The 26,077-nt window shown below is 37.8% G+C and overlaps 1 protein-coding gene across 1 annotated transcript in view; it reads left to right on the top strand.

Moving 5' to 3' along the window:
• The window catches only part of LOC6037920 (neural-cadherin), a 76,638-nt gene that overhangs the window by 48,328 nt on the left and 2,233 nt on the right, over nt 1–26,077 (top strand). The window contains exons 4-8 of the mRNA XM_038251075.1: nt 15,143–15,280; nt 15,348–18,964; nt 19,023–19,193; nt 19,254–19,495; nt 19,555–19,764. Of these exons, the coding sequence (XP_038107003.1) occupies nt 15,143–15,280; nt 15,348–18,964; nt 19,023–19,193; nt 19,254–19,495; nt 19,555–19,764 (4,378 nt within the window). The remainder of the gene's footprint in view (nt 1–15,142; nt 15,281–15,347; nt 18,965–19,022; nt 19,194–19,253; nt 19,496–19,554; nt 19,765–26,077) is intronic.

Genomic DNA, 26,077 nt, shown 5'->3' with positions numbered 1-26,077 from the left:
AAAATCAAATTTGCAATCAAATAGTTCTCTTTGAAATTTTTATAAAGTGCACCATTTTCAATTTTAAGCCATTTTTAGGTAACTTTTTTGAAATTTTTTACAATTTTTCATTTTTTTAAATAAGTGCAACCTTGAAAAGATACAGATTTTTGAATTTTCAAACATCATTTTTGTATGGACATCTGCCAAATTTGTATGGAAAATTATATGGACAATAACATGTTTGCTATCCTTTGATAAAACAGATATTTTATAACTTTATCATTACTGAATCTAAAAATCCTTGAATAATAATGGAGAAACCAGAACACGTAAAGCAATGGTTTGATAAATGTGTTAATTTTGTCGAAATAACGCTGGAATATCCCATGCAAAAAAAATAAATTTTTGAGGATTTTTTTTTTTATTTTTTCCATACCGGTAAAAACTGAACAAATCCGAGTTTTAGGCAAACTATTATCATTATGAAACTTTCAAATTGGGCCAGAAGCTATTTTATTTATGATCGAAAAAAAAATTTATGTTGTTGTTTCCAAAAAAATATTGAAGCGTAGAATACTTGAAAAAGGAGATTTATACTATTCTAGGCTCTGAAATTTATCATTCCCGCCCGGACATTTGGCGGCCTTGTTTGTTTTAAAAAAAAAAAACAATCAAATCTTAATTCAGAATGTATGAATCAAAAAAAATGCTTTCTTTGGTTTGTTTGTAGAAGCATTTTGTAAATCGTGATTAATGTTTCATTTCAATTTACTATTCCTGGACTTTGATTTTAAAATCTAAATTGACAGCCATTGCCCAATGAGCAAATGACACCATCTACGTCCTTAAAACGCTGAAAAGCATTCGAATGCCATTCTCTTAAAAATTCAGATATTCTAATTTTGTAACATCAGAATATCATCGACAAACTGTATATTTCAATGTTATAACAAATCATATTACTCCAAAGTAACAAAAAAATACAACCAAAAATCAATACCTTGACAATTTGGATATTCTAAGGGCAGATTGAGATTAATAGGACCAAATATTTTTAAAAACATATAGTTGCAGTTGGACTCCAAATTATTCCAACAGAATTACACATGCGAGAGACGCGTTCTCACTCTCACGTCAGACGCAAACGCATCAGCTCCCTATCCCTAAACGTCATCATTTTCTCTCACAAACAATAGCAGTGATGCCAAAAACACCTGAAAAGATTCAAAAGTCTGCAAAAGAACATTTTTCTAATCAACGTTAATTCATTAAACAATCAACATCAATTCTGAGCAAATAACTTGAACAATAGAATAGAAAAAAAGACTTCATTGTTGTAGAAAACAAGACAAGAGAAGAGTTGAAGGTAAAAAAGAAGGATACAAAAGAAAGATAGAGAAAGATTTGAGGATTATAAATAAAAAAAACAGAATATCCAGAAAAAAGAAGACTAGAAATTGTAAAAATAAGAGGAAACAAATTAAAAATTATCAGGAAAAAATATGTGCGAAGAATTGAAAAAAAAGGAATAATAGGAGTAGAATTAAAATAAGCAGATAAAAAAAGATAAAAAAGATAAAGGGACCGTCGAGAACGGGACATACCAATTTATAGAATGAAAAATGAGAACATGGGACTGAAAAAAATATTGACAGCTGGAGCAATATTGATATCGAGAAGATCAACAACCAGAGAGTCCACTGTACTATCAAAGCAGAGTAGAGTAAAGTAGAAAAGAGAAGCGATACAAGCTTGCAATGTTATTATTTGGAACAAGTCCTGTGCACTTTCGAGCTGCTCCATAAACATACTTCCCGGTATTAATCGAAATTGCTATTTTCTAGTCAAAAAGTGCTTCCAAGCCAACACAATTTTCAGTTAACACCACTCTCATCTAAACCGGAAACCACTTACAAATGACTGCTGGTGCTGCTGCTTTGCCATGCAACATCATTTGAACAACTTTTTCTCGAGTTTTATTGGATTTGCAATTCAAGTGTGTGGGTGTGGGGATGCAGCTGTCAGTTTCCGACCCCCTCCCCCCATACAAATATGCATTCGCTTTAAATAAAAAGTAATACTAGAATAAAAACATCACGATTTGTACTGCCCCACACCACTATCACATGAAAAGTTAAGCTCGATGTGGCTTACTTCACACTCGCACTCACACTGCAGAGCTTTCCACCCCACGTTTTTCATCTCCCCCTCAGTTCAGCACCCACTTGCAGAGATTTCCACTTTGACATGAATAGTAGCATCATGTTCACTCTCGGAGCTTACTTGCTTGCACACAACTTGCACTATGCTCTTTTTTCTCGTTGGTATTCTTCTTCTCAATGCTTGCCAGTTGCAGCTCGGGAAAGAAAGAAAATATGGGAAAACAAAAATGTCGCCGTGCAACAGCAGCCGGGGCCAATCTGGAAAACATATCTCTTCTCTGTGATTTTCTTTTCAGATGATTTTTTTTTGTTCTCTCGCTCTTCATTGTTTGCCTAGGAAAAACTTTCCCAACAAAAGAGAGAGCGAAAACAATAACAAATTCATTTCGATAACCTCCCGCATATTTTAGCATACGCCCCATGGAAAGAAGGGGGCCTCCCCGTGGGTCCTTTCTGTTTGTTATGTGTGTGTGTGTTTACTAAAACGAGACAAAAGACCCTCAAAGTATGTGTGTGTGTGTGTGTGCCCACGAGTAGTAGTTTTACGGTTTTTGAATAGTTTTTTTTTCGCCCACTCAACGTCGTCTTTTCGCAGCATTTCCCTGAAGGCAATAGCCCGGGAAAAGCAAACACTATCCAGAGAGTGTGTCAGCTTCCGGAACGGTCCAACTTTTCTTCTTTTTTTGTGGCTGGTTGGCCGCACCAGCCGAGGAATGTCGTCAAAATGGTTATTTTTTGCAAATTTTTGCCAACTTACATGCACAGCGTACTGCCTTCCCCGGCAGGGTGGAAGTGATAGAGAGTGGGCTGGAAAAGTGTACTAGTTGTGAAGAGGTTTCCTTCACAGGAAGTGTGTTTTGCCACCAGCGGACGCAAAGTATGGGAAAAGTTTCTTTTTCTAGAAAGGTGTAGCAAAAAACCTTTCGTTTTGCCAAGGTGGATGAAAGTGAGACTTTATTTCAGGTGTATTTAAACAGTAAATCTTCAATAGATCTGACGAACCAGCATGTCAAAAATAACCTTTACATTGATTGATTAATTTCTAGTAAAACGTCCTTTAGATTTGAGTACATTTTAGAACTTAAAAGTTTCACAGGCCAAAGTATTTGAAGCTTGTGGGACATAAACCGAAATTCAGGAAATAAATATTTTCTGCCATTTTTCGTTACCTCAAAATGTATTTAAGGCTCAGCGCCAAAATTTAAAGAAAAAAGCTACCAACTCACATCATTAATGGGTAATTCTCTACCAACTCACACGAAATCGGGAAAAGTTGCCCCGACCCCTCTTCAATTTGCGTGAAACTTTGTCCTAAGGGGTAACTTTTGTCCCTGATCACGAATCCGAGATCCGTTTTTTGATATCTCGTGACGGAGGGGCGGTACGACCCCTTCCTTTGAACATGCGAAAAAGAGGTGTTTTTCAATAATTTGCAGCCTGAAACGGTGATGAGATAGAAATTTGGTGTCAAAGGGACTTTTATGTAAAATTAGACGCCCGATTTGATGGCGTACTCAGAATTCCGAATAAACGTATTTTTCATCGAAAAAAAACACTAAAAAAGTTTTAAAAATTCTCCCATTTTCCGTTACTCGAAAATTTTGGAACATGTTATTTTATGGGAAATTTAATGTATTTTTCGAATCTACATTGACCCAGAAGGGTCATTTTTTCATTAAGAACAATTTTTTTCATTTTAAAATTTCGTGTTTTTTCTAACTTTGCAGGGTTATTTTTAAGAGTGTAACAATGTTCTACAAAATTGTAGAGCAGACAATTACAAAAATTTTGATATATAGACATAAGGGGTTTGCTTATAAACATCACGAGTTATCGCGATTTTACGAAAAAAAAGTTTTGAAAAAGTTACTTTTTGCGTTTCTCCTTGTTTCGTCGTCCGTGTCTGTCGCGGGTGACCATGAACGGCCATGATCAATGACGACCAACTTTTTCAAAACTTTTTTTTCGTAAAATCGCGATAACTCGTGATGTTTATAAGCAAACCCCTTATGTCTATATATCAAAATTTTTGTAATTGTCTGCTCTACAATTTTGTAGAACATTGTTACACTTTAAAAAATAACCCTGCAATGTTAGAAAAAACACGAAATTTTAAAATGAAAAATTTTGTTCTAAATGAAAAAATGACCGAAACGAAACTATTGGCACTACGCCCCCCGGGGCATGGCCTTCCTCTAACGTGGGATTTCTGCTCCAGCGCCTCTGACGAGACAGGAGAAACCGGGACCGACGTTTTACTTCACCATCCGATAGAAGCTCAGTGGATAAGGCGGGAATCGAACCCGCGTCTCATAGCATCATCGGGATCGGCAGCCGAAGCCGCTACCCCTGCGCCACGAGACCCACAAAATGACCCTTCTGGGTCAATGTAGATTCGAAAAGAACATAAAATTTCCCATAAAATGACATGTTCCAAAATTTTTTACAGTCGAGTAACGGAAAATGGGAGAATATTTAAAACTTTTTTAGTGTTTTTTCGATGAAAAATACGTTTATTCGGAATTCTGAGTAGGCCATCAAATCGGGCGTCTAATTTTACATAAAAGTCCCTTTGACACCAAATTTCTATCTCATCACCGTTTCAGGCTGCAAATTATTGAAAAACACCTCTTTTTTCGCATGTTCAAAAATGGAAGGGGTCGTACTGCCCCTCCGTCACGAGATATCAAAAAACAGACCTCGGATTCATGATCAGGGACAAAAGTTACCCCATAGGACAAAGTTTCACGCAAATCGAAGAGGGGTCGGGGCAACTGCTGTGTCAGTTGGCGGAGAATTACCCTAATGTGTTCATTAGTAAATTGAAACTATAAATCTCCACCAAATGTCACACATCGATATCTAACCACTCCTTTGCCACCAAGCTGTGGTGGCCGAGGCAGCTAAGTTGTTAGTTTAGCCTATCGAAGGTCTCTGGTTCGATTCCCGTAGTCGACACTTTTGGTTTTTTTTGTTTTGACGGATGAACTATTTTCTGCAAATGAACCTCGAGGGAATAATTCTATCACCCAACTCGAGCTGTGTTCTCTGTATCCGTAAATGGTACCACTATTCTCTCGAGCCCATTATTCACTCGGAAGAACGCTGCCCAGTATTGGGTGTACTCAACTAGAAAAAAAAATTCAACGTAGCTTTCGAATCTGCAATAACCCACAAGGATTTTTTGTATATATTTAGAGAAAAAAAATTAAAATTTTGTGTTTTTTGCTACTTTGTAGGATTATTCTTTAGCGAGTAATGATTAACTATAAATTATCAAAGCAGGCAATGACAAAAATTTTGTTGTATTAATATAAGGATTTTTTTAATCATCGCCAATTTTCAATTATCAATTATTCAAAATTATAAATGACAATTTTCAAACAGATTTGGTCAAAAATGTTTAAAATCAATTAGATTTAAATTCATGCAATTCAATAAAAAAAAATTTACTCGTTATCCTTTCATTGCATTTTTCATAATACAACAAATATTGAAATTTTGTTAGGGCGCTGCATTTATTATTTCAATTATGATTTGTAAAGGTGTCCTAATCTCTGTAAAAATTTATGTGACGGCAAAATTATATTTTTAAATAAGGTGCAATTAATGAAAAAAAACGATGTGAAAAATCGATTCAACAGATATTCTTTAATTTTTGAGGAATTTTGATCAAGCACTCAGTCTCAGGTGCCAAAAAAACACTTTTGTTGTGGTAAAAGAGCCATTTTTAATACATAATCATATTTTCATATTTTAAATATTTGTGCATGTTGAAACTTAAAAAATACGCTGAGATACAAAAATCAAAAAAAAAATGTGATGTGAGATTTGATTTTTTTTTTTGTAACAAGCTTTGATAAATAAAATATAATTTTCAAAGAAGAATTATTAGGCCAGTGCAAAACGAGGATTTTTCAGCACGAGTCGTACATTTATCCAACGAGGTTCACCGAGTTGGATAAATACGAAGAGTGCTGAAAAAATCAAGTTTTGCAACGAAATCCATACAACATTTTTTGCCATTTCAAAAAACACACACTGAGTGAAATTTTATGTCAAATTTTCATGTATTTTGTCAATAAATCGTTTAAATCAAAAAAATGTTGAAAAGTGTTACTTTTCTAAACAAGTGCTGAAAAGTTCAACTTTTCAGCACTCATTTGAGTGCTGAAAATTAGAACTTTCCAGCATTTGTTTTGAAAAGTGTTGCTATTCGATTCTGTTATTTTTGGCACAGAAAAGTAGGCTATTTCGTCGTTCAAGAATGACAGGAAAAGTAAGTAGTTTCACGATGGAATTGCAAAAAGAAATTTTTTAGCAAAAAAAAAACACAAGGAGTCGAAAAATGTTTGCATAAACCCAAACACGCCAAACATTATTTCAAACGCAGGGGAATACATTTAAAATCGATATCAGCTGATTCTTATTGAATTTTCGTTCAAATTTTAAACTTTTTTGAACAAAGATTTTGGCCGTTTTGTAAGGAAGTGGGGAAAATAACTTTTAAAATATTTCCAACAGGATTATATAACTTCGTTTTGATGCCATACTATTTTTAATAAATTAAAAGTTAACCAGAACTTTTTGTAACAAATATTTTAGTATCTTTCAAACTATAGAAACTATTGATATTTTAATTCATTCCCTAAAGTACTATCTACAAAATAGTTTACAACAAAATTAGACTATTTCAATAATCAGATTATTGCAGGATTGGGTCCGTAAGTTTGGCAAATTTGGAATAAAAAGACAAAAACTTCCATGGTTGCGTGCACCAATTTACACATTTATTCTTACATGAAAGTTTTATCCATTCTTAAATGTAATATTATTTATAATTTAAATTTTTTTCAGCGCTGATCAATCTAATTCATTTCAAATAACAGAAATATTATTTTAAAATATTATAAATAATATTGTGTCAGAAAAAAAATCTTATTGTCTCGAAAAATGTGTAATTCAAATAAATTTAGGTAAGATTACATCGAAAAGAGGTGAATTTCAACGAAGAGAAGGCCACTTCATCATTCGAGAATGACAAAATAGTTTTTAGTATCACGAAAAATAAATGCAAAAAAGTTTAGCAAAAACATAAAATAGAAAAAAAATGTCAAAGCAAAATCTCCAAAATTGTCAGCTCTTAACCAAATCACCGTTAATTTTGAAAAAGTTATAAAGCATATAGATTGCAACCTCCCCATTCTGAAAGAAAACCTGGTTCACCAGCCAAAGAGAGATTGTTTACTCCAGTGTTGATTAATTTCTAACTTGGCTTAACTGAGTGAGCGCATCATGCATGTGAAGGGGGTGGGATTCTTTAAAACAGGAGGAACGAAGAAAGTTTTTCTCTGATGGTGGCGTGGTGGTCCCTTGTTGAGCGGCGGGAACTTTCTTAATTGAAAAAGTGATGTTTCAAAGAAAAACCTCCTTGAAAGGAAGGAGCTTGTTTGATGGCAAACATAATCTTGTTAGTTTAGGTTTGAGTTTTTTTCTGTTTTAAATAAGAAACTTATTGAATGTGCTGCATTTGTTCAAAAACGTTGAACCAACGTCTTAAAAAGTTCGAAATTTGAAATATTAACCAACAATAAATAGTGAACAGAACAACAAGTTTGACCTACTTTGAATAATTCAGTACGCTGTCATGTAATATTGCTCTGACATGACCGGATTTCCTGAAATTCCCCCTAAAAGTATTTTTAACTCCAACAACATTTCAACCAACGCTCACTGACGTTGAAAGTGCCCCCAAAAACTGGCACCCGACAGTTCCGAGAGTTGTTTGTTTGGACATCAGCGCTATCGTATCTCTGTCCAGGTGGTTCCCATGGTGTGACCCCGATTCTAATAGGATCAGCCCCGGTCGGCATCCATCATGCCGAGAAAGAGTCGGGATGTCAGTGCTGCTGCTGGTGACCGTTCACCTTTTCCGACTGTTGCAGCAGCTGCACGGTCCAGCCCAAACCAGTCAACCCTTTGCCACACACGCTGATGCTAATGCTGCTGTGAGAGCATTTCCGGTTCCAAAACCATCACTAATGGAACGGTGCTCTATGGGCACTGCCACCGAGGGAAGAGAACTCTCGGCCAGCGTTTGCAACATTCATACCGAAGAATAATACATTAAACAAAGTGGTTACATAAGCCCCACGCTGATTTGTAGGGCAGTAGGGTAAAATGGAAAGTTGGGCTGGGAGGATCAACCCTCGAAAAGGAACGGGGGTGGGCATTCCAGGAGAATCGATAGGGGAGTTGCCATGTCTCCACTGGCTGTTTGCGTCCGGACCATCGCTGGGATGCACTGTGGGAAAACCACAACATTGTTGTTCTGGTTAATGTAACAATCTTGGTATTGATACACATCGTGAATCGAAATATTTTTTTTTCTATGCGCAATTATATTTTTTTATTTAACACTGGAACGCCCAACGCATGTCCAACTTACACGGACGCCCAAGCCTCCCAAAAAAGGTGGAACGGTAACTTCAACTCGCTAGTCTCGGGGATTACTCAATCAATCGGGACGATTCTTGTTTCCAGGGATTTGTAGAAATGTCTAGATGATCCTAAAATTTTGCAGAACTTCCACCTTTTTTATAACAACTGCCTCCGTGGAATTTTTGGAGAATTTTTTTTACACGTGAAAAAAAAAGTTGGAACAATATTTTTCATCGCAAAAATTACAGATTTGATCAAATTAAGTTCTGCAAAGTTCTAGAATCATCTAGACATCCTAACAAATCATTGGAAACAAGAATCGTCCCAATTGATTGTGTAATGCCCAAGAACCAGCGAGTTGAAGTTACCGTTCCACCTTTTTTGGAGACTTGGGCGTTGGAATGTTAAAATAACAACAACAACGTCGAGGCAAAGTATTCAAAATAATTTAACATGTTCATAGCTTTCCAAGCTGTTATTTTAAGGATTTTTTTTTCAAGTAAAGTAATGAGGAAAAGCAACTCAAAAATGCGAAATTTATAATTTCCGTACGTTTGTCCAAATCAATTAACTATGAAATCTAGGTTAGGCTATTGCAAATATTTTTCAAAGTTTATGTAGCCACCTCCTTCAAACTCTACCCGAAAAATCAAGGAACAAAAAGTATTTTTTCCCAAAATTTTTATGGAAATAAAAATTCAATTATCTGAAAACATTCAGAAATGCGTTTTCCTGCGTTTTTATCATATTTATCCTTGACCTCGAAAAAAATAGATTTTTTGTGAAGTGCCGATGTACCGCAAAAAGTTGTTTCTCGCAAAAAAATTGCTTAGAAATGGGGGAAATTAATTATTACAAAACAACGAGACTTGTCTAAAATGCATTTGAAAACACTTTTTTCAATCAGCTGTTAAAACCACGGCTTGTAATTTCAACTATAATATCTTTTAAATTTGTATGCCCTCTCCTCGATTTTGGTCAGAGTTGAGTGACATAAACATCAAAAAATATTTGCAACGGCCTAAGTTATAAAAAAAGGTTTCAGCGTAATACAAGAAGTTTTCTATAAAATATTGTAGAATAAAGAAAATGAAAAAAGAATTTTGGTTTTGGTGCATTTTAACAAGCCTTGTTTTGTTGGTAGATCAAATTCATAATTTGAATCCAAATAAAGAAATATTAAAATTACAATTGCAAGCTATGGTTCCAATATTTGAATGAAAAATGTGTTTTAAAATACACTTAACAACAGTATAGTTGATTTGCAATCATTAGTATTGAAAATGAAGCAGTACTGACAAAATTATTTTTTTCGCGAAAGAAAGCGTTTTGCGGTACTGTACATCAGATTTTCTCAAAAATTCAAAAAAAAAATTAAAAATTCTCAAACTTATTAAAAATGATTATCAAACGCGGGAAAATGCGTTTTGAAATTTTTCCAGCTCATTGCACGTCTATTTCTATCGAAATTTAGAAGTTTTTCGAAAAAATATTTTTTATGCCTCCTCATTTTTTGCTGATCTTGAAGGGGGTGGGGGAAGGGGGCAACATAAACATTGAAAAATATTGTCAACGGTTTTAATAGATAGAAAAATATGAAAATGGAAAAATGCAAGAAAATATGCCTGAAGATTTGAGATTAAAGGCCAAATACTACACAGATTTTGTTTACCGAATTCGATCAACTTTACCGATTTTTCGACCGGTGTTTAGTTTGATTATCTAAAAACGACAGAATTTGTTAAAATATTACCTTAATTTGGTAATTAAGTTCATTATTGTTTGTTTTACTACCTATTTTCGGTAATTTTTTTTTTTTTCATTTTTAAAGTCGGTTTACCGATCAAAACTTTACCGATTTTTCCTGAAAAAAATACAAAATAATTTTAACAACTTTTTTGACTCTTGATATTCTGAGCTATTGTTTAATAAAGAATGAAAACTCATATAAACCCCGAAAATAAGAATTTTAAAACAGTTTCATAATACAATGAAGCAGATAATGATCACAAAGTTAGCAATTTAAATCGTAGGTCAAACAACATCAGGTGAGAAACACTTTATCTGCCTCAAATTTGTTTGGGGCCTGACATGCGTTTACAATTTTGGCAGCCGTTCTTTCAGAAATGTTACTTAAAAAATCGATATTTTTTATTATTTTGAGTCAATATTATAATCAAGTTAATGCCTTCGGCAAAGTAATAGGTAAATAAGTAAACGAATGTTCACTTTGTGAATATTTTCGATGTTTTTAGGGGACACAAACCCTCAACTTATGAGCTGTAGAGAAAAAAGGATCCTTACTCACAAATGTAAATCGAATTGCTATTAAAAAGTACTTTATTATATTTATTTATAAAACGATTTGTACTAAAAAATCAGTTTGTCGTTATTTTGTTTTATTTTTTCTTCAAGAGTGTCCTTTGTGTAACTTTTTCAGAAAGTATTTTTTCGGAAACTTTAGAAAATTTCAAAAAATAGTCTAAAAGAAATTGAAATTGGATCTCTGGCTGCTAAAATACATCGGATAACACAAAAAACTGAAAAAATTTGGTTTTCAAAGTCACACCCAAACAGCCCCCATTTCCTTATGCCAATAAATATTTTAGCAACAAAAGGTAAATTCTTTTGAACTTTTTAAATATTGTGTTTTTTTATTTTGGAGTTAAGCCCAACTTTTCAAAAAATATGATATTGAATATTTGGCTCTTTTAAAATGAACTTCTTGAATTTAAAAAATAATCATAACATTACTTTCGAAAAGATCAGACAATTTTACATATGTTCGCATGCAACCAGATGTACAATCTTCATCACATTTTGGCGAAATTTCTGGAAATTTTCTAAAGTTTTGGAAAAAAAATAGAAGTGGTTTAGTTAAAATCTGGAGTTTTTTTTAAGGTCTAATAAATCCAACTTCCAGTTTTTGCTTTTTAGGTGTCTTCTTATACCCCTCACTCAAGACGATTTCAAAAACACCCAAAAAGAAAAAAAAACTGGAAGTTTTGTTTATCGGACCTTTTAAAAAAACTCCAAAAACCATATTTTAAGAGACCATATCTCGAAAACGGTGCATTTTATCAAAATTTCTGTTAAGTACTTTTCGAATGCAATTTTGAAGTAATTTATTATCTTTAGCAAAAAAAATGTTTCAACAAATTGTAACTCAGTGACAAAAATCTCTATGGCTCAGAAGTTGCCAGTTTTTGTCCTCAAAAAAATATCTAATGCATCTAAAACATAAATTAAAAAAATACGAATTTGGAGAAAATATAATTTTTGAATTCAAAATATTAAAACCGGCGAAAAACCGGTTACCTATTCGTCCTCAACTTTGTCGAAAACACCAAATCGATCCGAATATTTCTTCCAAAGATACAGATTTTTGAATAAAGAGCGTACAGACAGCGGCCAAAATTGTATGGGTGAACCAATTACACAAAAAGGCTTCTGTGGTTATAGGAAAGTTTAACCCTCTACCGCCTAAATTTTTTTTCGAAAATTTTTATTTTTCCCTTGTTTAGGAGGTCATTTTGAGCAACTTTTGTTCTACGAAAAACTTCACTTCTCTTCTTTTATGTTTTTCTTGTTTTATTTTTAAGTATTTTAGTTTGCATTTATCTTGTTAAGTTTGTGTTTATTTTTGGTAGTATTTTTCCTATTCTACCATCTTATATAATTACATTTTGCCTATCTAATTTTTTCACGTTTTTTCAGACACTTTTTCAATTTTTTGCATGTTTTTCTCATTTTCTGCTATAGAATGGCATCATAATCATTTAAATTGCAAAAAAGAGCGAAGAGGCATAGTCTGGACACTACAAAAATTACTGCATACTTCTTTTTACTGAAAATATAGGAAATGTTAGTAAAAAACACTCAAAAGCACTGAAAATCGCTTTTGTGCAAAAAATGTGAATAATAAATTCATAACAAAATTTGCTGATATTTAAAAACAAATCGTACTTTTTAGTACGCTTCAATGAAGAATTCCCACTTTACAAATTCCCCCTAGATTCATGGTGAGACAGCCACCACCGACCATGGACGAGGGCGTTTTGTAGACCCGCGCCGTACAGAAAAGTTAGCGCAACGTTACCGATGTGCGGTTCTGCTGCTTCGCACTCCTACTGCTGCCGGTGGCCAGATAGGAAGATTTATTTCATTCGATGAATTATCGTTTCATGTGGAGATTCTTCTCCGCCCGTACGTTTTCTGGGAATGCTACTGGGTCGGGTTTCGCAGTGCAGTGAGTATGAAACGAAACCTTTGCATCACCTCCAGGACCTCTAGGTCGTCGTCGCAGAGCACTGCAGGAACAGAAAAGCTCATAATCCATCAGTTACACCAACTAGGATGGATTTGGGACGGGGGGTCCATTGAAGTAAGACCCAATTTCGATCATGGTAATGCAGTTTTTGGATAGCAGTGAGCGATCTGGGTAGATATTGAAAGTGAGCTATTTCAAAAGGTTTTTGGTCGAAATTTACAAGTTCTTTGATGGGTACAATCCCTACTCTACTTCCAGAACTCTTCACTCATGTTGCTTTCATCAGTATTTAAGATAAATGAGTAAACTTCTCCGAATTACGTGAGATTAATTAAATCATTAATCTTTTTCGCTGTTTAACAAAACTGAACAGTCTTCAAAACTGTCAAGAATGCCAACCATAAGCCAACTTAAACTAAATGTGACGTCAAATCACGTGTTTAATTCAACTTTCTTCCACGTCAAGTTCAGCCTTCGTCAGCTCCAACCAAAGCACGTAATCTTCAAACCCACTCCTTTCCCCTTATTCCCCCAAGAGATTGGGGTGACACACTATAGCGCGCTGTCGATACTTTAGAAGCCGACGGAAATGAGGGATTCAAGGGTTGAGGTGGTCGAGGGGAAATGGGATCAGCCCGATTTGGGACAAAACTTTGTCACATTAGCAAAACGGGTTTATTACTGGGGCATGTTTTGTGTCGTCGTCTCGTCTTGGTACGGTATACCGTTTGGAATCTGGGCCAAATCACTGAGGCACGTGGAATGCTGCAAGTTAGTCTGGTTACTGGGTGGTTCTGGGGAAGGGAGGCTCTCGGGATTGGTGAAAAGTTAAGTTTAATGGTATTATTACAAGTTATTAGGATAATTCAAGTCATGTGTGACTAAATTTTCGGGGTTGATACTACCAACTTGATTCTTTGCAAGCAAAGAAAATAATGATTTTGCTTGTTGCAAACGAAAAATTAGATATCAATAAATGTTATAATATTTCAAATCATTTATCCTACATTCATTGATTTGTAAACAACTTAATAATAATGTCTGGACTAATTTTCCAATTTTTTGAGAATGTTTTTACCGAACTGTGGTATTTACAATATACTCCATCGTTTTTATGTCACAGTCCAGGAAATCCTGCAGACTAGCTTCTTTGCTACTCTGGTACCGGAAGTTTTCCGCCCTAACTTTTTGCCCTCTTCCTGTGTGGCGGAAAGCTATGGCATCAGAACTCAGCAGTACTTATACAATAATCACATTAATGGCCCTTCTCTTTTATGCTCCTCTTTATTATCACCACTAATCCCTGAATGATTGCAATCAAGTTTCCTGTGGGGTGAATCATGAAAAGAAAAGCAAAAAAAATGATTGATTTTCGCCATCCCCTCCTTCTGGCAAGTGTCCTGCGCGTCAACCGGAATTAGGGTCACGTTCATCACGGCACACAGGACCAACTTTTCACGGCTAAGTGAATTTCCCTCCAGAGCTTAGAGGCACTACAAACTGCTCTTCTTGTATGAGCTGCACCCGGGTGGTCGTGGCCAAAGTTTTGCTCTTTTCTTACGAGTGTGTAGTTGAAGTTTGAGCCAATCTAAGCTCCTTCTTGTGGACGAAACTCGCATCGCTTTGTTGTAACAAAGTCCTTCGCTCTGTGTGAAGTGTACACTCTCAAAGTGGCCATGAAGGCGCGCGCACTTGGTGAAAGGTTTCGCGCTCGTCGTCCACAAGAGCTGTGCTGTCATCTCTCTCCGTACGTGCATCAAATTGTGCTTCGTCCCAAAGTTTTGCACCCGAACTTCATGAATGATTGATTAGCCGGTGTGGTGCTTCAAGTGACTTACCTCGCACGGTTGTTTGCGTTGGACATGTAAATCATGTTGGAAGGAGCCAAGTCGGTACGAAAAATGCTTTAAGTCCTTCCAAGAGCTAAGATTCCTTTAAATTTAAAGCCCCAAAGTATGTCAAGTCGTAAGCACCACTTCATCACAAGGATCATACTTTTCAATTACAAAAACTGCTTCTCTTCATCAACCACCTCGTCGTCGTCGTCGTCATCTTCGGTCCTGACACAAGTTGCGATGAGCGATGAGTGCACCATTATCGTCATTATCTTATCGACGTCGACCGTCACCATCGTCGGCATATCGTCGTCCTCTATGGAAATTCTCCCTATCGAAAGATAATAATCAATCTCTCTCAGGAGGACGGATGCATGGAAGAGGGGGGGGGGGGGAGAATATGTTAACCACGTGTCGATGTTTTCATCTGTTAATTAAATACCGTTTTGCAGGTCACAGCATCGGACGCCGACGTCGAGCGGCCGAACAATATCATCTACTTCCTAACCGGGCCCGGCATCGACATCGAGAACCCGTCGGAGAGCAACTTCGACATCAACAAGGCCACCGGGGAGATATTTGTTTTAAAGGTAGGTGAACTGGGTGGTGGCTGAATGACCAGGGCGTTTAATTAAACTCTGTGTGTAATTCCGACAGCCACTCAATCGCGACCCGCCCCATGGGAGAGCATCGTGGAAGTTCACGGTGTTTGCCCAGGACGAGGGCGGGGAGGGCCTGGTTGGCTTCACCGAGGTGCAGATCAACCTGAAGGACGTAAACGACAATGCGCCGGCATTCCCGCAGGGAATCTACTACGGCAATGTGACCGAAAACGGCACCATCGGGATATACGTCATGACAATAAAGGCCGAAGACTATGACGACATCAACGAGGGCCTCAACGCCAAGATCGTGTACTCGATCGAGAAGAACGCCATCGAAGAGGACACCGGACTGCCCATCTTCGACATCAACCCCGACACCGGGGTCATCACGACGGCCGTGTGCTGTCTGGACCGGGAAAAGACCCCGGACTACTCGCTGCAGATCGTGGCCACCGATGGGGGTGGCCTCAAGGGAACGGGCACGGCTTCGATCAAGGTCAAAGACCTCAACGATATGCCGCCACACTTCACCAAAGACGAATGGTTCGTCGAGGTGGAAGAAACCGATGGGAACATCCTGCCCGAAGCTCCCATCCTAACCGTCACCGTCAACGACGACGACGAGATCAACAACTTCCAGTACAAGATCATCGAGAGCAGCGGCTACGGGGCGGACAAGTTCGCCATGATCAAAAACAACGACGGCACCGGCAGTCTCAAAGTCGTCCAACCGCTAGACTTTGAAGACCCCATGCAAATCAACGGATTCCGCTTCCGGATACAGGTCCTGGACAACGAAGGAATCAACGAAACCGACAAGTACCACGTCGATCACTCGTGGGTGATCGTCAAGCTGAAAGACATCAACGACAACACCCCGCGCTTTCGGCGCCCACATCTGGAAGCGAGCGCCGCCGAAGACGACAAAATCGGAAAGGTCCTAGTCAGCTTCCGAGCGATCGACATCGACAAAGCGGGCAAAAGCAAGATCACGTACATGATCAATCGGGCAACCGACCGAAAGCGTCAGTTCTCAATCAGCGACGAAGGCACGGTAACGATCCAGCGTGAGCTGGATCGAGAGTCCATCTCCAAGTACAACCTGGAGATCTTAGCCGTTGACGACGGAGTGCCACCACGAACTGCCACCGCCACACTTACCGTCGAAGTCAAAGACGTCAACGACAACGCACCGGTCTTCGCCGAAGAGTACAAACCAATCCTCCTGGAAAACTCTCCCCCATCCAAGATCATCGAGATCTCCGCGACCGACCAAGATGACCGAAAAATGGGTAACGGCCCACCGTTTCAGTTCCGAATGGACCCGGAAGCGGACGACCTAATCCGCACCTCGTTCAAAGTCGAGCAGAGCAACAAGGGCGACGGAATGGCAATCGTTTCCTCGCTCGGCTCGTTCGATCGCGAGTACCGCAAGCAGTACGAAATCCCAATCGTGATCAAAGATTCCGGAAACCCCCCGCAAACGGGTACCAGCACCCTAACCGTGACGATCGGAGACGTCAACGACAACATCATGCAGCCCGGTTCCAAGGAGGTGATCGTGTACAACTACCAGGGACAGGCGCCGGACACCGCGATCGGACGAGTGTTCGTGAACGACCTGGACGACTGGGACACCTCGGATAAGCTGTTCTACTGGGACGAGGTCGAGAATCCTCGCTTCAAGCTGGATGACTCGTCCGGTATGGTGACGATGCGGCGAGGAGCTCGCGAGGGGCGCTACAAGTTGCGGTTCAAGATCTACGATCGAAAGCACGCGCAAGAATCGTACGCCAACATGTCCGTCACGGTGAAGCACATCTCGTACGAGGCTATCGTCAACTCGGGGTCGATTCGGTTAGTTGGGATGACCGATGAAGACTTTATCAGGATTTGGAACTACCGCACGCAGAACATTTTCAAGAGCAAGCTGGAACGGTTTCGCGACAAGCTGGCGGAGTTGCTGAACATTGACAAGAAGAACGTGGATGTGTTTAGCGTTCAGATGAAGCAGAAAAGCCCACCGATTACGGACGTGAGGTTCTCCGCGAGGAATGCGTTCTTCTTCAAGGCCGTCCAGTTGAATGGGGTTGTGCTGCTGCACAAGGACGAGATCGAGCAAACGGTCGGGATCAACATTACGATGGTGAACATTGACGAATGTTTGGCGGAGAATGCTGATTGTAACGGATCTTGCACGAGTATCATGGAAGTGCAGACGAATCCAAGCTTGGTGAATGCGAACAAGACAGCGTTGGTTGGAGTTCAGATCAAGTCGACGGCCGAGTGTATGTGCAGTGCACGGGAGTACAAGCAGCAGCAGACTTGCAAGTCTCATCCATGTCTGAATGGCGGACGGTGCTCAGATAGCAAGTCTGGGGCACGTTGCTCGTGCCCACCTGGATACAGTGGACCACGCTGTCAGCAGACGGTTCGTAGTTTCCGAGGTAACGGCTGGGCGTGGTATCCGACGCTGGACATGTGCGACAAGTCCCACATTAGCGTGGACATTATTACAACGAAAGCCGACGGGTTAATCTTCTACAACGGTCCGATCGTACCGCCAGATGACAGTGATGAGCAGCAACAGTCGGACTTTATCGCTCTTGAGCTGGAACAGGGGTATCCGAGGTTCCTGATTGACTACGGCTCGGGTACGCTGGAGTTGAGGATCCAAACGAAGAATCCACTGAATGACGGAGATTGGCACAGGATTGACATCTTCTGGGACGCCGAACGCGTCAAAATGGTTGTGGACCACTGCAAGACAGCAGTCATATCGGAAGCGGACGATGGAAACTTGGTGGAGTTTGTAGATCACACCTGCCAGGCGATCGGTCGCGTTCCGCAGTTCAATGAATTCTTGAATCTCAATACGCCCCTGCAGATTGGAGGTGTCTTCCGGGAAAAGTTCGACTACACTTACAATCGCTGGCAGTACATGCCGATGGGAGTGGGCTTCGAGGGTTGCATACGGAATTTCAAGCACAACGGAATCCTGTATGATTTGTCTCATCCGGGTCTGTCCAAGAGTACGATGCCGGGATGTTTGTACACACAGGAGGTGTGCGACCTGAATCCCCAGGTGGCCAAATGTATGGAACACGGCAAGTGCGTAGGGAATTACGACGAAGCCAAGTGCGAGTGCAATCCGGGATGGTCCGGAACGTACTGCAGCTTGCCGACTACGCCGACCACCTTCAAGACGCACAGCTACGTCAAGTACGCGCTGAGTTTTGAGCCGGACAAGTTCACCACGCAGATCCAGCTGCGGTTCCGAACGCGGGAAACGTTTGGCGAGCTGTTCCGGATCAGCGATCAGCACATGCGCGAGTACGGAATCATCGAGCTGCGGGAAGCCAAGCTGCTGTTCCGGTACAGCTTGAACTCGGGCCAGGTCGAGGAGCACGAGGTATCGCTGACGGCCGTCGAGGTGGACGACGGTCAGTGGCACGTGATCAAGATTCAACGGTACGGTTCGGCGGCCATCTTGGAGCTGGACGGTGGTGAGGGTGCGAATTTCAACCAGAGTTTTTCCTTCGACGGACACCAGTGGCTGTCGGTGGACAAGCAGGAGGGCGTGTACGCCGGTGGTAAGCCGGAGTACACGGGCGTCAAGACGTTTGACGTGCAGGCGGACTACCAGAAGAGCTGCATCGACGACATTAGGTGAGTTTGCAGTAGAAATCTTGGTGATTCAAAAATTCAACTGGGTATTTCCATGCAGATTGGACGGCAAGAGTCTCCCGCTGCCTCCGGCCACCAACGGTACCCAGTGGGGCCAGGCTACGATGGCGAAGAACATCGAGCGGTACTGCTCGTCCAACAATCCGTGCCAGAACGCGTACTGTCCGGAGCCGTTCGAGTGCGTCGACCTCTGGAACAAGTACGAGTGCGCGTAAGTAGACGACGATTCGGAAGTGGACCAAGTGACACTCAAATGGGACTACTTTTTCAGTTGTGGCGACGGTATGATCATCTCGCCCGAGGGCAAGACCTGCATCGACCGGAACGAGTGTCTGGACTACCCGTGCATGAACGGTGGCACCTGCATCAACCAGGAGCCCCGGTTCAAGTACAAGTGCATCTGTCCGGACTCGTACTGGGGCGAGAGCTGCGAGTTCCTGAAGGAGCGACAAGCGTTGAAATTCAGCACAAGTGCCTTGGCTGCCGTCATAACGTGTCTATTGCTGATCATTAGTAAGTTTGAGTTCAACGATCAACTTAAAAAAACACTTCAATGGTCTCCGTTTCCACAGTTTTGTTATTCCTGTATTTTTCGTGCTCCCGGCGTCGGTCGGCCAGCTTCAACAAGAAACCGGCCACCAAGGACGACATCCGGGAGAACATCATCAACTACTGCGACGAGGGTGGCGGCGAGAACGACATGACGGCGTTCGACATGAAGACGCTCAAGATTCCGATCGGACCGCTGCCGGAGCTGGTGCAGCACAAGGCGCCCCCCGTGCGTAAGTATTGCGAGGATTTTTTTTTTGTTGATGTTTAAATGTTGATGTTTTTTGCAAATGACACAAACACACACACACACACATTTTACTATTCAAAAGGTTTTACAATATCTTTGTTTGTCATAAATCCTTTTAGGTAGAGTTCATGTTTACAAAAGGGACCAAAAATTTCAAAATCCTACTGGTCAAAATAGTTATATAAATTAATTTTTATAAAACTTTTTTTAAATTTAAGGGATTTTAAATAAGCCAGACCAAAAATGTTCCCGGGAATTCCCGGGACAAAACCCGGGATTTTTCCAAAACCGAGAATTTCCGAATCCCGGGATTTTTATAATTTGTCCCAGGAATTCCCGAAATTGAAAAAAAAATCAAATTTTGGACCAGAAATATACTTTTTTGGTAGAAATACATTAATAGTTGAATACATAATAATCGATAAGAATTTAAAAGCACTAAATTTTTTATTCGACATATATCAGCAATAATTTGGCTTATTAGTGAAAATTGTTAAATTTGAGCTTACAGATTTACAAAATTCCCAGTGTTTTAAATATTTTTTATTTATCTCTCTATATTTTTTAAAGACTGGTTATTACATTTATAAATAATAATAGTTAAAAAAATTGGAAAATATATTTAAATATTCAGACTTAAGTCTCGGTTTTTCCCAGTTGGCCAAAGCAGAATAAAAAAACAAAAAATATATATTTTTAATTTGTTTTGAAGGGGTAGAATTTTGAGGCATGTAGAATCACTGTAGATCACTCCTGAAAGTTTCATTAAGATATTTCATTATTTAACTGAGTAAGAGACGATTTAAGCACAAAATTTTGCCATGCGCAAGCTTGAAAACATAACAAATATAATGAAAATATAGATTTTATGAATGTTTAAAAAAATCCCGGGATCTCGGGAATTCCCGGGATTTCAAAAATATTTTTCCCGTTTCCCGGGAAATTCAAAATCCGGGTAAATTGGACGTCCTAGTTGAATGTGACAAAAACTTTTTAAATCTACAAAACTCATACAAAACTTATTTGAATTTTCATAAAACATACCAAGCAAATTTGGATTAAAAGTATAATTATAAAACACCTAAACATTCTATTTATTTTTTTTAATATCGAATAAATATCCAAACGTCACCAGATTAAAGTTGTAACAGTAAAATTGGAAAATTTCTACCATACAATTTTGTTTCATAAATTACAAATTGACATATTTTTTTCAAATGGGTATATCAACCAAAATGTTGCATAAATTATCAGTAGTGTTGTTTTTGTAGTGGAATATGATTGTGTAAACAATTTTTTTTCAATACAACAAATATTAAAGTTTGCGCTATTGGTAAACGCAAAATACTTAATCGCTTGCTGGTGTTTAAATTTAAAAAAAAAATTAAAATACTTTTTTTTACATACTGAAATTATTCAAATCAGCAATATGACTTTAAATTTACACAACATTCTGTAAAGATGTTGAAATTATTTGTTTCCACAAAACACAGTACCGTCAATAAAGGTGAATCGCGACTACAGTCGAGTGGTACTCTACGAACAAACATACTCAAGTCATTCAAATTTGGTCGCCTTGAGCTTCAAGTTGAAGTCTAATGTCCCTTGAACAAATTCCTGTACAGGTATAGTTGATAAAAGTTTTGTGTTAGAGCATGGCAGGGCGTTTTAGGGAGAAAACAAATGTATTTTTCAGCGAAATTTCAAATGTATTTGGACAGTTTTAGAGATTTTTGAAAAAAAATCCACAAAATAACGTATTTTTTTCGAAAATACTATTTTTTATGATCCGTAATATGGTTATCAAACGATTATAAATTTTGCATGTATTTTAACTGTTTTAGAGTTTTTTGAAAGAAAAAGCAGGTAAAATTTCGCTTCGTTTGATACCCATAATGCAAATTCTAAAAATTTGAGTATTTTCGAGGTATTTTTTGAAAATTTTAGTATATCATTCAAAAAACTTTAAAACAGTTAACGTGAAGACTTCCATCATTGTCATGATTTTTCCTTCAAAGATATAAATTTTTCGTCGCTTTCAATATTTTGACAAAATCCCAAAATTCGTTAAATTGAATTTAATACACAATTTTTTATAGTGATGATTTATTTTCCTCGAAAATGATCAACGGCTTCACCTTAAAATTCATGCAAAATTTCGAATCGTTTGATACCTATATTGAGAATCTTAATTTTTTTTAGAATTTTGAAGAAAATACGGTATTTTCAGAAAATTTTAGTATCTCATTCAAAAAACCCTAAAACAGTTAAAATTCATGCAAAATTTCGCTTTGTTTGAAACCCATAATGCGAATAACAAAAAATTTAGTATTTTCGAGAAAATACGGTATTTGTGTAAATTTAAGTATTTCATTAAAAACTCTAAAACAGTTAAAAAACATGCACAATTTCAAATCATTTGATAGCCATATAAAAAATTATAAAATTTTTAGTATTTTCGAGAAAAACTGCATTTTCTGAAAATTTTAGTATTTCATTTCATAAACTCTGAGACAGTTAAAATACGTGAAAATTAGAGAATCTTTGAGTTAATAGGGTATTTTGTGAAAATTTAAGTATTTAATTCAAAAAACTCTAAAACAGTGAAATTGCATGCAAAATTTCGGATCGTTTAATACCCATATTGCGAATTTTAAAAATTTGAGTATTTTCGAAAAAAACGACATTTTGTGAAAAATTACGTATTTCATTCAAAAAATACTAAAACAGTGAAAATGCATACACATTTTCGAATCGTTTGATACCAATATTGCAAATTATAAAAAAATTTCGTACTTTCAAAAAAAAACACGGAAACTTGCGATTTTTTGAGAATTTATACTTTTAAACTTACAATATTATCATAAACATATTAACTAACAGGAAGCTTGAATATTCAAAATTATTTTATTGGTTTAAGTCAATTTTAGAAACATATTAAATATAAGTTATCGTCAATTATCGTCGATAGAATTATCGGAATCACGATAACGATAGCGACAGATTATCGTTTTCGCCCCAACGATAACAATGAACATTGCCGTTATCGATAGACGATAATATTATCGACGATAATTTTATCGATTAACAACCTTGGAAATTTGGTTTGCTTTTTCACATTTATAGAGCTTTTTTTATTAAAAATACAATAAATTTCACAATATACCGAATTTTTATTCAAACTATTTGTTTGTTAAATACTTTTTTTTTTGATAATACTCAGATTTTTTAAATATGCAATATGGATATCAAACGAAGCAAAATTTTGTATGATATACATAAATTTAAGGAAACATACAAATTTTTGCTTCGTTTAATATACGGTATTTTGGCGTCATCCATAAAGTATGTCACGCTCTAGGGGGAGATGAGGGGTCTGAGAAAGTGTGACATTGCGTGTTATAAGTATAAGGAAAGCGTGGTGGGTCTCGTGGCGCAGGGGTAGCGGCTTCGGCTGCCGATCCCGATGATGCTATGAGACGCGGGTTCGATTCCCGCCTTATCCACTGAGCTTCTATCGGATGGTGAAGTAAAACGTCGGTCCCGGTTTCTCCTGTCTCGTCAGAGGCGCTGGAGCAGAAATCCCACGTTAGAGGAAGGCCATGTCCCGGGGGGCGTAGTGCCAATAGTTTCGTTTCGTGACAAAGGGGAGGGGGGGTAAATTTTGGCTCATTTCAGTGTGACGTACTTTATGGATGAAGCCTTTGTGTAAAAATTTTAAATCATCTTTATACTTTGAAACTTACTACATTTTCTAAAAATATATTCTTAGTGAAAGCATTGAAAACCTAACATGATATGTTGAGTTTTAGAGAGATTATCGCCGATAGTATTATCACGGTGACCTTAAATTGTTTCAGCAGTTCAGGAGATTGATTTTTAAGAAAATGTTTTTTTTTGCAAAATTCTTCTGAGTAATTCTCGCTGAAAGTGGACCACTATTTACACAAGGTGCTCAAAAATCAAAAGCAATGTACTTTTCCAATAGCCCCCACCAAGTTATGAAAGAAACCATGTTTGGTTGGTTGAATTTGTCTTCACCTCGGCGCCACGAAGCTAAAACATTTTTTTTAATTGGTAATTTTTTGACTTAGGCGCATCTACAAAATTGCTAATAACTTTGCAAAACTTCAACGAACCCTTGATGTTTAGGGGTGTTTTGGAAAGGAAATGAGCAGAGCTTTCGAATGCACTTGTCAGAAAAATACCGTTCTATACATTTTTTAGCCATAAAACAACAATGTATTTTTAAAAGTCATTTTTGAAGGCCGGCGCCCCGCTTTATCGAAAAACTGACAAATCCATTCGAAAGCTGAGACGATTTCACATAGAGGACCAATAAATCTAAGGTGTATGTTCCTCCTATCTTTTTTAATCTAATTTTGATTCTGAGAGCGCAGCGCTCCGTTCGTATTCCGGGCGCCCAAAATGTTGCATTAGCTTGCCCCAATTTAAGGTTTTGTCAAACAATATAGGTGCTCACTTTTTAAATGATAGTTTATTGTCCAAGGATCAAGATGCACTATCGATAATTGACCAATATTTAAGGTTTTGGGTTCTGCCAGGCAATTTAATGTCAAAAAGATGTTATTGTTTACTTTTTTGTTGTTAAATGCTTATTTATAATTGGGTGGACATTTTTACAGTAAAATTAATGAATGTAGCATGTAGGAAATTTTACCACGAACATTTTTCTCGAGGAGAAAACGTAATTTCGATACTCCAACGCAAAGATATTTGAGTTTTAGTGAGAAAAAAGTGCCAATTTTACAAATTTCCCAGAATTAACCAGCACGGCCTATTATTTACATGCGGCATATGGTTTGGAAGCCAAAGTATGGTTTCTTACAGTTATTTAGGTAGCTGAGTTCGGATCTGCAATCAAATTTCAGATAAACAGTGAAATTTCGAGCCACACCCAAAAGTTATTTGCGGAAATATGCTGTAATTTTAATCGCTAGTGAATTCGGTCATATTTCATCTTTTGCTCACCTTTAATTGATATTTTACTCACGGATTTTTTATGAAGAATGTTTTTTTCAAGTTCTGATTGTTTGAGATTGTCAGAAAACCTCGTTTCCGAACTTTAGATTTTTAAGGATTTTTTTATGATATTGTGGAACGATTGTATACGTCAGTCATTAATTAATGACGATTTCCATAACTTTGCAAGGAATAGAAAAATCGCTCCCAACCATTTTCACTACATGCAAATAAAATTTAGTCGTGGCTCAAATATCACTGTTCACTGTTTATCTGAAATTTGATTGCAGATCCGAACTCAGCTACCTAAATAACTGTAAGAAACCATACTTTGGCTTCCAAACCATATGCCGCATGTAAATAATAGGCCGTGCTGGTTAATTCTGGGAAATTTGTAAAATTGGCACTTTTTTCTCACTAAAACTCAAATATCTTTGCGTTGGAGTATCGAAATTACGTTTTCTCCTCGAGAAAAATGTTCGTGGTAAAATTTCCTACATGCTACATTCATTAATTTTACTGTAAAAATGTCCACCCAATTATAAATAAGCATTTAACAACAAAAAAGTAAACAATAACATCTTTTCGACATTAAATTGCCTGGCAGAACCCAAAACCTTAAATATTGGTCAATTATCGATAGTGCATCTTGATCCTTGGACAATAAACTATCATTTAAAAAGTGAGCACCTATATTGTTTGACAAAACCTTAAATTGGGGCAAGCTAATGCAACATTTTGGGCGCCCGGAATACGAACGGAGCGCTGCGCTTTCAGAATCAAAATTAGATTAAAAAAGATAGGAGGAACATACACCTTAGATTTATTGGTCCTCTATGTGAAATCGTCTCAGCTTTCGAATGGATTTGTCAGTTTTTCGATAAAGCGGGGCGCCGGCCTTCAAAATGACTTTTAAAAATACATTGTTGTTTTATGGCTAAAAATTTATGGAACGGTATTTTTCTGACAAGTGCATTCGAAAGTTTGCTCATTTCTTTCCAAAACACCCCTAAACATCAAGGGTTCGTTGAAGTTTTGCAAAGTTATTAGCAATTTGTAGACGCGCCTAAGTCAAAAATTACCAATTAAAAAATGTTTTAGCTTCGTGGCGCCGAGGTGAGGACAAATTCAACCAACCAAACATGGTTTCTTTCATAACTTGGTGGGGGCTATTGGAAAAGTACATTGCTTTTGATTTTTGAGCACCTTGTGTAAATAGTGGTCCACTTTCAGCGAGAATTACTCTTCTCTAACTTGGAGAGGATCATCGTGATGTTTAAACAAAACAATACTTGAGGCAGAATTTATGCAAA

The sequence above is a fragment of the Culex quinquefasciatus genome, chromosome 2, assembly GCF_015732765.1.
Source record: "Culex quinquefasciatus strain JHB chromosome 2, VPISU_Cqui_1.0_pri_paternal, whole genome shotgun sequence".
NCBI classification, from domain to species: domain Eukaryota; kingdom Metazoa; phylum Arthropoda; class Insecta; order Diptera; family Culicidae; genus Culex; species Culex quinquefasciatus.
This window is presented reverse-complemented; position numbering and strand designations above follow the sequence as displayed.